The sequence below is a fragment of the Mesoplodon densirostris genome, chromosome 8, assembly GCF_025265405.1.
Source record: "Mesoplodon densirostris isolate mMesDen1 chromosome 8, mMesDen1 primary haplotype, whole genome shotgun sequence".
NCBI lineage: Eukaryota > Metazoa > Chordata > Mammalia > Artiodactyla > Ziphiidae > Mesoplodon > Mesoplodon densirostris.
This window is the reverse complement of record NC_082668.1, coordinates 9,329,890-9,344,655: the sequence shown is the minus strand read 5'-3', so window position 1 is coordinate 9,344,655 and position 14,766 is coordinate 9,329,890. Positions and strand designations below refer to the sequence as shown.

The following is a 14,766-nucleotide window of genomic DNA, read 5'->3' as shown; positions in this document are numbered from 1 at the left end:
CAGCCCTCCCCACCATGCAACTTGCAGATTATCCTAGAGCTTCCTGAACTCCTCTTTCAGCTAAGGAGAAAGCCGACGTGAGGGAGAAGTGAAGCAAAGCAGAGAACACAAAAAGAAGGCAGACGTCAGCTCCATTAGGTTCCCCCATCATTATTCTCTCTCTGCTCACTAACCAGAGCTCAAGTAGGGAGATGCAAGTACAGTCTCTCGCTTTGTTCCAGCTACCTAACTGCCGTGAAATAGTATAACTGGAGGTTCACTTCAGAACATGATGCAGCTGTATGTTTCATTGTCATGTAAGAATCAGTGGGGCTGACTGGACTGGGAGCTAAGACAGTTTTACTGAAGCCCGATTTCTCTGTTAACACATTCTGTTTTGTGTGAGATTTGAGGGATGAGGTAGAGGTAGACATTCTGTAGTTATGTATCAAAAATGCCACTTGGAAGAAAGACTTTGACTCTAGAGATTTATGGAATAAAGCTTTCTAAGTTCCTCCATACCTTTATAGGAACAAACTCAGCATGGGAGAAGCAGTACGTGTGCAATTGAAAATGAGATAATGAAGGAATCTTCTCTTTCAGGGCAAAGAAAGCGCAGGTATGAAAAAGTGGATTTTCACTATCAGATACTTCCTGTGACCTGTGGTGAGGTGAAGGGGATGTTACATAAGAAGAAATTGAAAAAAGGTGGGTTTTATGGTCTATTTGCAATTCCTATCTGAAGGGATCATGAGAAGTAATGGAATTATCCATGTGAATTACACATAGTTGAAGGAATTGGGACAATGGTTTGGCTTGAGAGAAGGAGGAAGGGATCCCTAAGTTGCTATTTTCACACTTTAAGAAATCATACATTTTAGGTGCTTACTCCCATGTGAAAGTGTCCATGGGGAGGGCAAAGAGAAATGAAGCAGAAATAAAAGGGAAGAGGCCCTCAGCCTCCAACTTCATATCCTCTCTCCCTCTGGATGATTATCACCAAGGCAGGTACTTGATGTAGTAAGGATAGAACAGAATTCAGAATCAGACAACCTGAGTCCCAGCCTCAGCTATGTCGAGAGGGACTGATTCAGCCGAGTAGAGAATGGGACCTTTCTGACCCTGAATTTCTTCATCTAAAAAAGAAATCATTAAAAACCTGCTTCATGGTGTAGCTGCGAGGAATTAATGTACATAATTGAGGTAAAGTATTTAAACAGCTTAACCGAGATACAATTCACCACTGAGAGTGTACGACTCGATGTTGAGTTTTATTTGTATATTCACAAGATGGTACAGCCATCACCACAATCTAATTTTAGAATATTTTTGTCAGAATATTTTTTCACTAAAGGAAACTCCATGTCTATTAGCAATTAATGCCCATTCCCACCTAACCCCACCCCGCCACCCAGCCCTAAACTGGGCTAATCTGTTTTCTCTCCACTAATCTATTTTATGCTCCATAAATTGGCCTATTCTAGGTATTTCATTTAAATGGAATCATATAATATGTGCCCTTTTGGGACTGGCTCTCTCACTTAAGATTATGTTTTCAAGGTTCATCCATGTAATAGTATGTATTAGTACTTCATTCCTTCTTATTGCCCAATAATATAATATTCCATGGTATGTATATACCATATTTTGTTTATCTTTTCATCAGTTTGGATTGTTTCCACTCTTTCACTATTATGAATGATGTTGTTTTGAACATTCATATACAAGTTTTTGTGTGAACATATGTTTTTAGTTCTTTTGGGTATATACCTAGGAGTGGAATTGCTGGTTCATATGATGATTCCATGTTTAACCTACTGAAGAAACACCAAAATGTTTTCCACAGTGGCTGTACTGTTTTATATTCCCACCAGCAATGTATGAGGGCTCCCATTTCTCTACTTCCTTGCCAACACTTGTTATTGTCTGACTTTTCTATGATGGCCATCTTAGTGGGTGTGAAATGGTATCTCACTGTGGGTTTGACTTGCATTTCTCTAATGACTAGTGATGTTAAGCATATGATTATCTTTTATACATAACTGAGATTTTCCATTGGATAACATTTCACAATTATTTTTAATATCAGCTATCCATGATTTCAGGGATGGGAAAATCTCTGTTCAATAATGCCATTAAACTGGGTGAAAAGTATAATAAAGGGCACAGATGCTGCTGTGGTGCCGTTCTGAGCTGCAGAGCCCCCATTGGAGACCTTAGTCCCAACCTGAGGTTCCTCAAAGTCCATAGGAGATTCTGACTTGTTCTCTATCCCTAGCAAATTAAAATGGTCTCACTCTTCAAAATCACTTCCTTTTCCTTTGTAGGTGATTTTGACATACTTTTAAAAGGTTGATTTTGATGGTAATTATCATTTTGTTGTTGTTGTTGCACATTGGTTAAGGAAATGTTGCCACAAAGCAGTTAATATCCTTTGAGGGGACTTAAAGGCTAGGTTTGGGGATTCTGAAGCCTGAAAGGGAAGGGTAGACTCTCCTGTTTTAGATCTTGAGACCAAACTGGGTAGGTCCAGATCCAGTGTGTTGGGAGCCCACCATCTGAGAACAAAGAGGGCTAAAGATTAACTTACCCTGGTCTTACAGGAGTTTGGGTGAAGTGTATACAGAGTGAGAATGGAGACTGGTTCACCCCCAGGGAATTTGAAATCAGAGGAGGCCACGAAAGATCCAAGAACTGGAAGTTAAGTGTTCGCTGCGGTGGGATGCCCCTACGTTGGCTGATAGAGGTATTCCAGTGACAGGGATGGGAGATGTGACTTTCCTTGCTGTGCCCCAAGAATAAGGTCACTATTTGCTCACCAAATATTTGTTATGGCTAAAGTCAAGATGAGTTTTAGCTAAAGCCCAGATGCCTCTGAGTTTATCCTCTCACCTGGGGAGAGGTGTTCCACATTCCTAACCTCAATACAATGCAGCACATCACTGTTGTAAAAGGAGCTCTGTCAGGATGGATGCAGGAGCTTGGAGGAAGGAAAGGTCATTCTGACTCAGGTTCATACAGACAGCTTTATGCACTGAAAGAAGAAGACAGTTTACAATCAAACAAGTAGGAAGAAGTTACTCCAGACAAAGAATGGCACGAAAACCAGAACCATGGTTGAGGTAAACATATTGTATGTGATAAGGCATAATCCATCAACTGGAGTTGTTTGTGGAGGGACTTAATGCCAGGCTAATGTGTTTAAACTCACAATATAGATAATGCAAAATCAGTGAAGTCTTCTGAGGTGTGAAACGACATATTTAAAATAGTGTTTTAGGTGGCCATGGGGCCTTGAAATGACTTCAGTGTCTTTCAGCCCAAGAAACCTACACTCAACATGCAGTGCTCAGCTCAAATGCCATTTTTCCCTGAGTATTCCCTGCCCGACCTGACCCTGACCATCCCTTCCCTAGGCTTCTTGAGCCCATTACTAAGGCCTTTCTTATACTGTTTTATTCTCATCCTTCCATGCATCCCCTTTTTCTCTCTAGACCCCTCTTGGGTTTGTCCATCTTTGTGTGCCCAAGATTGGCCAGAATGTCTGGCACCAAATAAGCATGGGATAAGTGTGTGTTGATTGACTAGCCCTGGTAGAGGGACTCAAGCTTGAGTGACACTGGTGGAAATGGAGAGGAGGTGAGAGGTGTCAAAGAGATTATGAAGGAAAACCTCTTAAAGTTAGGAAAAAAGCACAGGAGGAAAAAAAAGTTCTAAAGATGATTTTTAAGCTGCCACTGATTGAATTCTAGAAGAAGTACAAGTGAGGAGAGGGAGATGGTTTCTCATTTAGACACCTTGGCTTTGGGCTGACAGTGGGACATCCAGGTAGAAATATTTGGGAGGAGGTTGGAAATGCGAGACTCACAGGCCAACCATATACTTAGATCTTTTTATCTTTCAGAAAAAATTTCTCCGTAACCCTCCAAGGAAATATGGCAGGATGAGAAAGGTGATTATTGCATAACTTTCTACAAGTTCTCATCACGTAACTGATTTTTCATGCACTGTGTATTATTCTGTGGTTTCTCAACTGGGTAATTATTATTAAACTTCCTCCAACACCCCACTCCCACCTTTTAAAAACTCTGGGTATGCAACTTCAGTGTTGCTACTTTGAACACTATGTTGTATATATGGCAAGATCTTCTTTGAATGGTAAACCATTTGAGATGGAGGTGATAAGGAACCATCAAAATAGACCCCATGGATGTGCTTTAGCTATAGATGCAGATGAAAGGGTGTCAAAGTTGTAAAAGAAGACATGATGCTGGAATACATAAAAATATATCCTAATAAGATGATAGGGTCATCTTCAACTCAAACCCAGATTTTTAAAATCATGTTACTATTTCCTAACTTTAATGAAATCTGATGGAGCAAAAGTTTATTCACAGTCTAAGTATAGGAGGGGCTGACCTGGAAAATTGTTTACTCTGATGCCACTCTTTCAGCTCCTCAAGGGGGGGCTGTGCAGACCTCCCTTCTATCTATGAAAGTGATTCCTTCCTCTATGGATGAAACGAACAAATATGTACGGTGCAGTGTTGATTCAGGACATGGTGATGGTTTTTCCAGGGTTGGGTATGAATGAGAACTTGAGAAGAAGGAGGAGGTGAGAAGTGCCATTCTTATACACTTCATGTAGAAATGGCCATTCAAGACGTTCACAGACTTCTAAGACAGGTCAGACGTAGCTGGCCAGTGGGACTTCATGTTCCACTGGGAATGTGAGGTCCAGGCCTTTACATTATCTGACATATTCTGGACAGTTTGAACTCTAAGTCCTTGGGACATTTCACCCACTGGATTTCCTAAAGGGAAACTATCATATTATTTGCCCTACTTAGTGAGTATATTAAAGACCAGCATCTGTACCATTCCCCAGGTGCCAAGGGTTACTCAGTTAGATTACCCACATAAGCTGACAACGTCCTACCAACAGATTCTACCCTTATTTGTGGGTGCAGCACTTTTTAGCAACAACCTGCAGTTACCTCTATATTTCGCATCTCCCAATGAGCAAGAACAGAAGCTCCCCAAGTGGTGGATCTCAGGACCCATTATTACCTCTGTGGGTCCTCTGTGCCTCTCAGAACCTCTCTTGCCCCTTGGCTTCTGGAATCTTCAGTGTCACTCTCAGCACCACATGACAGCTTCCAGGCTCCTCACAAAGGTCACTAACACCTTTTGATGACGGCTGCTGTGTTGTAAAATAATCTGATATGCACCTCCTTTAGAACAATCTTTTTATTGTAGGCTAATATTTACTTAGGAGGCAGCAAGTAATCTGTTCCTAAGTGAAATGATACTCATTTATTCACTTATCCAACATACAGTGATTGAGTGCACACTAAATGCCCAATGGTCATTAGAAGATTGAAACAATATCTCTGACCTCAAGGATTGTTTCAACTTCATTGCCTAACATGGAAGAATAACTAATGGGGATGGGTGGTGAACTTTAGGCCACACAGAAATGTGGGCAGTGACGTGGACACCTCTCAGATCACTGTCCCATGGATCACACTTTTCCATGACCACTCTGCCCTGGGCTGCAGATAAAAGCTGAGGCTGCCTGTGTCCTAGAGGGAAGGAGGTCAGGTCATTCTACTGAATATTGGAACGCATTGTAAAGTTAGTGGGTGGTAGTCAGTTACCTCTGAAGAGTCAGCTAGCTGACTTTTTGGAATTCAGAGGGAGGGAAGAGGAGGGTGACCTTCGGGAAGAAGAGTTGCAACCCTGTGAAACTTGGGCACACTTTATCTTTGAGGCTGTGCCCTAGGAGACCTGTGATAGGTGGTGACATTCTTCTCTGGGACACTTGCATGGATGCCAGGACTCTGGGCCCTGTGGTCACTGGAGCTGTTGACAATGAGTCCTCGGCCTGATACTCTCACTGCAGCTCCTCCAGGTGGGATGACATTTTCTAATATAGAGAAAAATGCCTAAGGGCCTCTCAAAGCAAGAAAACCAACAGAGTTTCTCCAACTCCATCTGTGGGAACCAGGGCCAGACTCCCCGCATGGCTTCACAAAACCCCACTTTGCATCTGAGAGCCAGGAAATAGAACTTGCATTGGGCCAAACAGTGGTACTTTGGTACTTTTTATTTTCCAAGTAGATATGTGTATCCATAAAAACAGGTATGAAGTAATGGGTAAACCGTGTCTTGAATCCCTCAACAGATTGCTGTTTAAATAAGTGATGGATGCATACATCACATTCAATATTGTCCTTTAATCTTTCTCTCTTTTTTGCAGAAAAGAGTACCGAAGTCTCCCGACAATACTTTAGATGATAACCTTTGTGTAAGTACTAACGCCTGCCTGTAACCCTGGAATAATGCAGGCCTTTTCCCTTGGCACTTTCTCTGAGTCATCACCGCATTTCCCTGAAGCACACTCACACTCAGGTGCAGCATGTTGCTATGTGTGGTGAGCAGGGAACAGCAGATGCCTCACCCACATCAGGTACAGGGTTCTGGCGTTGGGTGTCTCAGCCTGAAAGCATCCTTTCCATTTGTTCAGTGGAAACCTTCCCATTTCCTCATTTCCCCCGAAAGTGAGTCTGGGAGGTAGAGCTTGAGACCACTGGGGGCTCTAGAGCCTGGGCTTGAAGGAGTAATGGGTGTGGCTGGCCTGCAGATGAAGGCTAAGGAGGAAATGTGAGGGGAAACCAGCAGTTTAAAGAAGGCAATAAGGAAGGAAAGGAATATCCCAAACATCTATTCCATGGTACAGGTAGAAGTAGGTGGTTTTAAGCGTCAACCAGAAGGAACAGGCCAGGCCAACCTGGCAAGTTAGGTGTGAACCCTGTTGTGAGTCCTGCAGAGAAATGCACTCAGGGCTAGTGGGTTCTTTATGGAAGCCCTGTATCCAGTCTTGAGGGAGCCATCATGGTGCTGAGCTGGTCACCACATAGCAAATCACAGGGCATTTTTACTCAGACTGGTACCATATGGCTGGATGCTTTAAGGTCTGCTAAAATTGTGGATGACTCCACTCTCTAAGTTGAATCATATTTTGATTCCCTTCATTGCAACAAGATGGGCATTTTAAGCAGAGTCACCTTTGCACAGCTCCAGGGGGAGGCACTCACATGGGTTAGTATGCAGTGATACTGATACACAACGTCCAAAAGAGGAGGGACAGTCAAGTAGTTTTACATATAGTTTACCTCCAAAGCAATCCCCCCAACAATATTTAGATCTTATCCACACTCTTTCTGACCCTTGGCCAACTGAAGGATTCTTTAGTCATCTAAACAGTGCTGGAGTCCAGTGTTTGTGTGGCTTGTTTGGGATGGATATAGACCCAGAGGGTCAGGTCTCACAGCCCACGGCCAAGAGTCCACGGGGAGGAGACGGCAGCTGTTCCAGCAAGAGTCCCCTCATTGCTGTTAATAATCTTTCCTGGGACTGATATTACAGGCCAGTTCAGGGCTATAATATCCCCTTTGCTCAGGGTAAGTCTCAACTTAGGCTGAAACTAAGACCTTTGGAAAATAGTATTGCCCAGATCCCACCCTAGAGGAAATTCTGTTCATCAGTCTAGGCTATCACTTGGACATTGGGATTGTTTAAAACTCCCCAGATGATTCTGATACACAAAATTACCCATCCCATGAATTAAAGAAGAACACCAATGGATCTGCCCCACCTGGACAAATTGATTCAGAATTTCTGGCATAGGGACCAGGGCATTAGTATTGTATATACTCTGCCCTGAAAGTTCTAATGTGCAGCTGGACTAAGAACCAAAGAGCTAGATACATCTGCTAAAAAATGCACAAACGTGAGGTTCTTAGACATTGGTTATATTTGTTATTCTTTGTTTTTCTGGGAAGAGGGGTCATCACTTTCTAGAGAACGATGATGGTAATCTGTGAGTGTCTACAGTGATGAGAAAAAACATGGCCCCATGACTCCATGTCAGAACAGTCTCAGTCTCCAACTGGGGGGTGTCCTTGAGGATCCCCAGAACATTGAACGGGAGCTTTTGGCAAAATGGTCCTTGGAGCTACCACTTCCTCATATATGGCCATTTCAAAAACAAAAGAAATGGCCAGAATCCCACTTCACCCAACACAAGTAGTTTCACACAAAAGCCCAGAACAAGGCTCAAAATAATTGTTAAAATAATCTTGTATTACTTTCCACACTAAGTTTAATCCACCTTATTAAATTCTCAATATATCACCCTTCAAAGAGTCAATTTAGTTATTGCGGTATAGACAAATACATTTAACACTTTATTTCAGGACCTTATTTTATCTGCAAGGTGATAAAGTTATTCAGATTACTTAAAAACCGTCTTGTTTTGTTGCTAGCCTTTCAGTGTTAGAGTCTCTGGTTTTTGTTTTTGGTTTCTTAATTAATTAATTAATTAATTAATTATTTTTTGTCTGTGTTGGGTCTTTGTTTCTGTGCGAGGGCTTTCTCTAGTTGTGGCGAGCGGGGGCCACTCTTCATCGCGGTGCGCGGGCCTCTCACTGTCGCGGCCTCTCTTGTTGTGGATCCCAGGCTCCAGACGCGCAGGCTCAGTAGTTGTGGCTCACGGGCCTAGTTGCTCCGCGGCACGTGGGATCTTCCCAGACCAGGGCTCGAACCCGTGTCCCCTGCATTGGCAGGCAGATCCTCAACCACTGCGCCACCAGGGAAGCCCGAGTCTCTGGTTTTATAGGGAAGACTTTTCTGGTCTGACACACAGGCCCTTCCTCCTGAATTTCATTGCAGACCACAATTTCTGCTTCTGAAATTGCCACGCTATGCTGTTCTTTAATATCTCAGGGAGAAGCATATAAGTGTCCACTCAGATTCACACAAAGGCAATGAGTTCTAGATTCCTCTAGTTCTGGCCTTCTGGGGTCTCACCAGGGATATAGATGTCGTTTTACCTTCTAGCTGGGAAACTCAGATGAGTGTGAGACGTGCCGGGATGGAGGAAAGCTGTTTTGCTGTGATACTTGTTCGAGATCTTTTCATGAGGACTGTCACATCCCACTTGTGGAAACTGAGAGGTTTGTGAGATGCAGCCCCTCCCTTCTTATTAGGGACCCTTCCTCCTGCCGTACACACTCTCCCTACAGAGTTCTTACTGTGTCTAGATGGGGAAACAGCAGGGCCATAGGTACAGGGTCCAGCAGTATGATCCAGAGAGCTGTTTCAAGATGCTGGCAGTGGCAGGTTAATGCGTTTTGCTCTCCTCTAGGTCGGTAGCCAGGTCCTTTGCCCACATACTGCTACTGTCCTTTCCTAGAAGTTTTCCAGCGTGGGCTCCTCCTGTTCATGGGGGTGGAAATGCCACTTGTTTGTGTTCTGCACTGATTCAGAAAAGGCAGGAAACATGGGCTGGTTCCCTCATTTTGCCACTTTCTTAATGGGCTGAGGGAAGCCTGAGGCCCCCCAGGGGTCAAGGCCCAGTTTCGACACTCAGGCCTGGCAGGATTCCCAGGGGTTAAGGCCCAGTTTCAACACTCAGGCCAGGGCAGGATTCCTTGTGCTCCCAGAAACAGACAGAGAAAGAAGAGCCCACTACTCATCCTGATACCACCTCCATGCCCTGACCCCTTGTTGCTCCTTCGATGGGATGAGGGTCATTGGCTCGGACCCCACGTGGGGTTCTTGGAGACTCTGGAGGTGCCCCTTTCCTCCTCCAGCTGTGTCCATCAATATTCCTGAAAGGAGGACAGTATCAGACATAGGAGTGATGACTGTTTCCAGGGACCTTGCCCCCGCTCACTTATGTCCGGCCCCTTAGGAGCCTGTGGAGTTGCACCTTCTGCAGGATAAAGGAGTCTTCAGGAAGCCAGGGATGTCTCAGGGAATCGGAGGTCCTGGCAAGACAGATGCAGCCCGAGGAGCAGTTGGTGAGTCGGATGGGAACCTCAGTTCTTCCCCTTTCCCCTCACATGTGAGAAGTCAAATAGCCATGGTCAGGAGAAAGGCAACCAAAGGGTAAGCCATGACTCGGTCACACTGAAATCACACCAGAACTTGTTTGCAGCCATTGCATGTCTGTTTCCAAGAGCCATCCATGTTTGGGGAAACTTCCAGATACTGGTGTGAGTCATGCCTCTGCCTGGGCATGTATATGGGCTCATTGTCTCCAAGCTGCTTTTCACTCACAGCCACCTTCTTTTGCAGAAATGTGAGTTCATCCTCTTGAAGGTCTATTGTCATACAGAGAGCACCTTTTTTGCGAAGATTCCATACTACTATTATGTAAGTAACAATACCAAACTGTGATTACAGGCTGTGCCATGATGTTACCCCACCTTGAAACAGGTACCCATGTGATTTGAGATCAGAATCCCCTGGGAGTGAGAGCATGAGCTGCTGTTACCTTTCCCTTTTTGTATTTCTACTGGATTTGATGGGAATCCACAGTAGGCACACATTGAACTCTGCCAGTAATTCTCCCACTGATTTTTTTTTCACTAGATTAAAGAGGCTTCTAAAGACCTAAAGGAACCCATGTGGTTGGACAAGATCAAGAAGAGGTTGAATGAGCAGGGTTACTCCCATGTGGAGGGCTTTGTGCAGGACATGCGCCTCATCTTTCAGAACCACAGGGCATCTTACAAGGTAAGTGGTTCTCCCTGCTTCCATTTCATTTTCTGTCTATTGAGCCACTCTGCCCTCATTTTCTGGTGCCTGGGAAATTTTAGTTTCCCTCATCCTATGAAACCTGCAAAGCAAGAGTCCCGGAAGTCAGTGACTTTTCCGTTCAAGACTGGAGCTCAGCAAGGCGTAGTAACTGAATCAGAGGCTGTCCCTGCAACCAGAACCCCAGACCCCGAAGAGCTCAGACCCTCCTACAGCTGCCATGGAGAACAGCAGAGTCCTGCCTGCTCCAAACCCAGGGATAAGAGACTTGCATCTTAAAGTCACACTGTGCTTCTTATCTCTCCCCCAAAACACGCAATCTGACCTCTTCAGAAATCCCAATCTCCAGATTCCACTCCATGTGAATGGATCATCTAGCTTAACAGGAGTCACCGGAGGGGAACAGAAGTGACAATGAAAAAGGAAGATCATTGATCTAACTTAAAAGCAGTCTGTACTATATTTGCACTGTTACAAAGAACATAGATTACTTTTCTAACTCTCACTGAAATCAACAACCCAACCAAATAAGTAAGAGTCCCCAAGTGTGGTTATGATTTCCCATTTCTATCTTGTTAATAAGAAATAATCATGCTCTTAGGAAACATGTTGCTCTTCGCCACATGAGTTTTTAGCATAACCTGGTTCATGTAACTTAGGGTGTCTAAGACAAGAGTCCTGACCGTTCTCAATTACAAGGTGGAAATGACACTGATAATGAGGACCATGATTTTTGTGTTCATTTTATTTTATTTTTTTCCAGTTCAATGACTTTGGCCTAATGGGACTTAGACTGGAGGCAGAATTTGAGAAGACTTTCAAGGAAGTGTTCACTATTCAGGAAACAAATGAGGACAGTTCACTGGAATAGTGGAAGTTGTTAGTGTCCTGGAAAACCCCTTTTGGAGCAGACTTCTCATCCCCCAGCTGCATGGAAGCTTGGCTGCTTATGCCGCCCCTCCCCAGAGCATTGCCTTCAGCCAAATGGAGCCAGCTTCACCTGGAGTGTTACAGTTCCTTGGCCTGGGGGCCAGCCTCCAGTGCCAAGGTGGACTCAACCTCCTGTTACAATTCATGCTCCTGTGTTCCTCATGAGATTGGCTGGAGCTGGTCTGTGGCTGGGATCACATCCTTGCTTAGCTTTTCCTATAATCCTGCTTCCCTCCCCGCTTTCTCCCAAAGAAACTCACAATAAATCACTTACTTAAGAGACTTTATCTCAGGCTCTGCTTCTAGGGAACCCAACTTAAGGTAATGATCCTAGCAAGCAGGCTGTAAGGGTGGGTTCTGGATTTGGATCACAGTCTGGCCAGATGGTGATGGGTGGTATATTGATGGTTCCTGGTGTGCTCTAATAGTGCTGTTGCCAAACTTTCACCTTTGGGAAACTCGATGAGATAAAGAGGATTTCACTAGCTTTCGAAATTGGCATTCAGAAAGGGAGAAATGGTAAATGGAATTGTAGATTTTGGTGGCTATTGCTAAGTGCCACTAATATACTGAAAAGAATAAATGACGGCCTTAAATCTATTAGTCAAAGCAAAGACACCCTTACAACTGAAGTTGGAAGGCAGACAAAAGGAAGGCCTGACACAGGTCCCAGTTTTAAGAATGGCAGAACATAAGAGAAGACTGAAGTCTAAACTGGGTTGGCCTCCTGTGCCAAAGGCAGAGCCCTGGTAAAGAAGGAGTGCAATCCTGAATCAGAATCAGCCTTTCTAGGTAGAAGCAAGTGAGAACCTTGAACTCCAGGTCTCCCTCAACACACAGGGCCTGCAAAAGAATTCCCTACCCTTTGTTGGAAGACAGACCCCTACGCTACCCCATTCTAATCTTGCTTGAATGAAGGCTGCAGAGTCCTCCCAGCATGACCCCACTGAGAAAGTCCTGGGTTGTCCTGCCAGCTGAAGAGAGCATTTACCCCAGTGGAGCTGCAGGACTGGCCAACATGTACCAGCAGGTACCAGGAGATTGTGTCTGGGGGTGGGTCCTGGACAAAGAAGGGGAATATGAAACTGGAAAAGGGAAAATTGTCAACACAGAAGCACTCTCCTGTGTCAAGAAGTTTAATCAGCCTGGCAAGGGCCAAAGGGGCTGAATCAAGTGTGCTCCTGGGTGGCTCTTAAGCACTTATATATATATATATATTTTCTATTCTTTTAATTTTGGAATAAAAATGGCTGTTCACTAAACGTATTGTGGTAATCATTTCATGATGTATATAAGTCAAATCATTATATATACCTTAAACTTATACAGTGCTATATGTCACTTATATTGCAATAAAACTGGAAGAAAAACATTTAATTAAAATATTGAACTAAAAAAAAGCTTGGTATAAACTGTGGTACATACTAGATGAAGTGGAAGCAGAGATGCCAGGGCAGACTGTGGAAAAGAAGATCCAAAAGCCTCAGGATGTTGGCATGGCTCCACTCTACAACTGGAAAACTCATCCACCGGTTACTGTGCTCTTCAGGAGGCCTCAGAGACATTAACTTAACAAGGTGATAAGGAGCACACAGCTGAGGGGCACGAGCATCCTTGAGATGCTCAGCAGGGACCGTCCTCTGTAGGGTGGCATAACGGAGGAATGTTTTTACAGGACTGGATTCCCTAGTAACAATGGAAATGATAGGATTCTAGAATAATGGAAGCCAGGTGGCAGCATTTAACTGTCAGAGCAAGATGAAATAATTTTTGTAATGTGCAGCAAGGTTAGAATGACGGCTGGAGCCCTGGCCCAAAGCAGTCTATGGAGATAGCTAATCGAACACGGTCACTAAACCTATTGCGGTAATCATTTTATGATGTATATAAGACAAATCATTATGCTGTACACCTTAAACTTATAGAGAGGTGGGCAGCCAACAAGGATATTGCTTCATATATATCATCAAAAAAGATTTAAAATAGATGAACAGATGGCTGAGATCAGCCACCCCAATAAGAAGTCAAGAGCCCTTGCCTAGTTTCCAGACCTGAGCCAAAGCTAGGACCTGCTCATGGAAATGAGGGCAGGTCTCATAAGAAAGTGTAAAAGTAGTGATTCCCTGAGTTCTTCACCAAAAGGACATAAGGTCATTTATTCAAGTAACCATATACCAGACAAAGGAAAATACACACATCTTTTAACAGTTGTTGATACAGGATCTGAGTTGATGCTAATACCTGGGGTCCCAAAACACCATCATGGTCCCTGCTAGAGTGGAGTGTATGGATGCAAGGTAATGTCCATCTAACAGTGAGTCCACTCAATCCATGGGATCACCCAGCAGCCATTACCCCAGTTCCTGAAAGTAAGGATAATGAGAACATACATAGCAGTTGACTGACCTGGATCTTTAACCTGTGAAATAACAATGACTGTCTTAGGAAAGGCCAAGCAGAAGGGCTTGAAACTGAACTTTCCCTTGGTGAAAATGGTAAGTTGAAAGAAAATCACAGTCCTGGAGAATGAGGGAATGACAGAGATTAGTGCCACATGAAAAGATTTAAGGATGCAAGGGTTGTAATCCTTATCACATCTTTGTTTGAACAGCAGTCTGGCTTCTGCAAAAGCTCATGGCTGCTAGATGACTACTAGAAACTTAACCAATAGTAGCCCCAGTTGCAGCTGTTGTTGCTTGGTGTGGTATCTTCATTAGAGCAGATTAGCACAGCCTATGGTATATGTCACGCAATTATTAATATGGAGAAATGTACTTTTAAAACATTCAGTAGGAAGTAGGATAAGAAGCAGTTCATGTTCACATGGACTGGACAACAGTACATGTTTACAATCTTGCCCCAGGGCTATGTGAATTCTCCTGCTCTCTGTCACAATATAGCCTGAAGGGACAAAAACTGGCCACTCTGCAGTACATTACGTTGGTCCACTATATTGATGACTGTATTAATCAGGGTTCTCTGGAGAAACAGAACTCTCTCTCTCTCTCTCATATGTGTATATATATATATATATATATATATATATATATATATATATGTATATATATATATATATGTTTGTTTGTTTATATATAAAATGTGAATTGGCTTATGTGCCTATGGAGGCTGAAAAGTCTTATGATATGCCATCTGCAAGCCAGAGACCGAGTAAAAGTGGTATGTAATTCCAGTCCAAGTCTGAAGGCCCAAGAACCAGGGGAGCCAACGGTGTAAGTTCCAGTCTAAGAG

At 43.7% G+C, this 14,766-nt stretch overlaps 1 protein-coding gene across 8 annotated transcripts in view; it reads left to right on the top strand.

Annotated features, from left to right (window-relative positions):
* Positions 1 to 11,804, top strand: part of LOC132495336 (nuclear body protein SP140-like protein) — an 86,113-nt gene extending 74,309 nt beyond the window's left edge. For all 8 annotated transcript variants that reach the window (XM_060107162.1, XM_060107161.1, XM_060107163.1 and 5 more), the window contains 9 exons: positions 583 to 687; positions 2,583 to 2,725; positions 3,884 to 3,931; positions 6,242 to 6,289; positions 8,884 to 8,999; positions 9,740 to 9,848; positions 10,126 to 10,203; positions 10,423 to 10,566; positions 11,351 to 11,804. In XM_060107162.1, the coding sequence (XP_059963145.1) occupies positions 583 to 687; positions 2,583 to 2,725; positions 3,884 to 3,931; positions 6,242 to 6,289; positions 8,884 to 8,999; positions 9,740 to 9,848; positions 10,126 to 10,203; positions 10,423 to 10,566; positions 11,351 to 11,458 (899 nt within the window). In that variant the 3' untranslated portion in view covers positions 11,459 to 11,804. The remainder of the gene's footprint in view (positions 1 to 582; positions 688 to 2,582; positions 2,726 to 3,883; positions 3,932 to 6,241; positions 6,290 to 8,883; positions 9,000 to 9,739; positions 9,849 to 10,125; positions 10,204 to 10,422; positions 10,567 to 11,350) is intronic.
* The last annotated feature ends 2,962 nt before the right edge of the window (positions 11,805 to 14,766 follow it).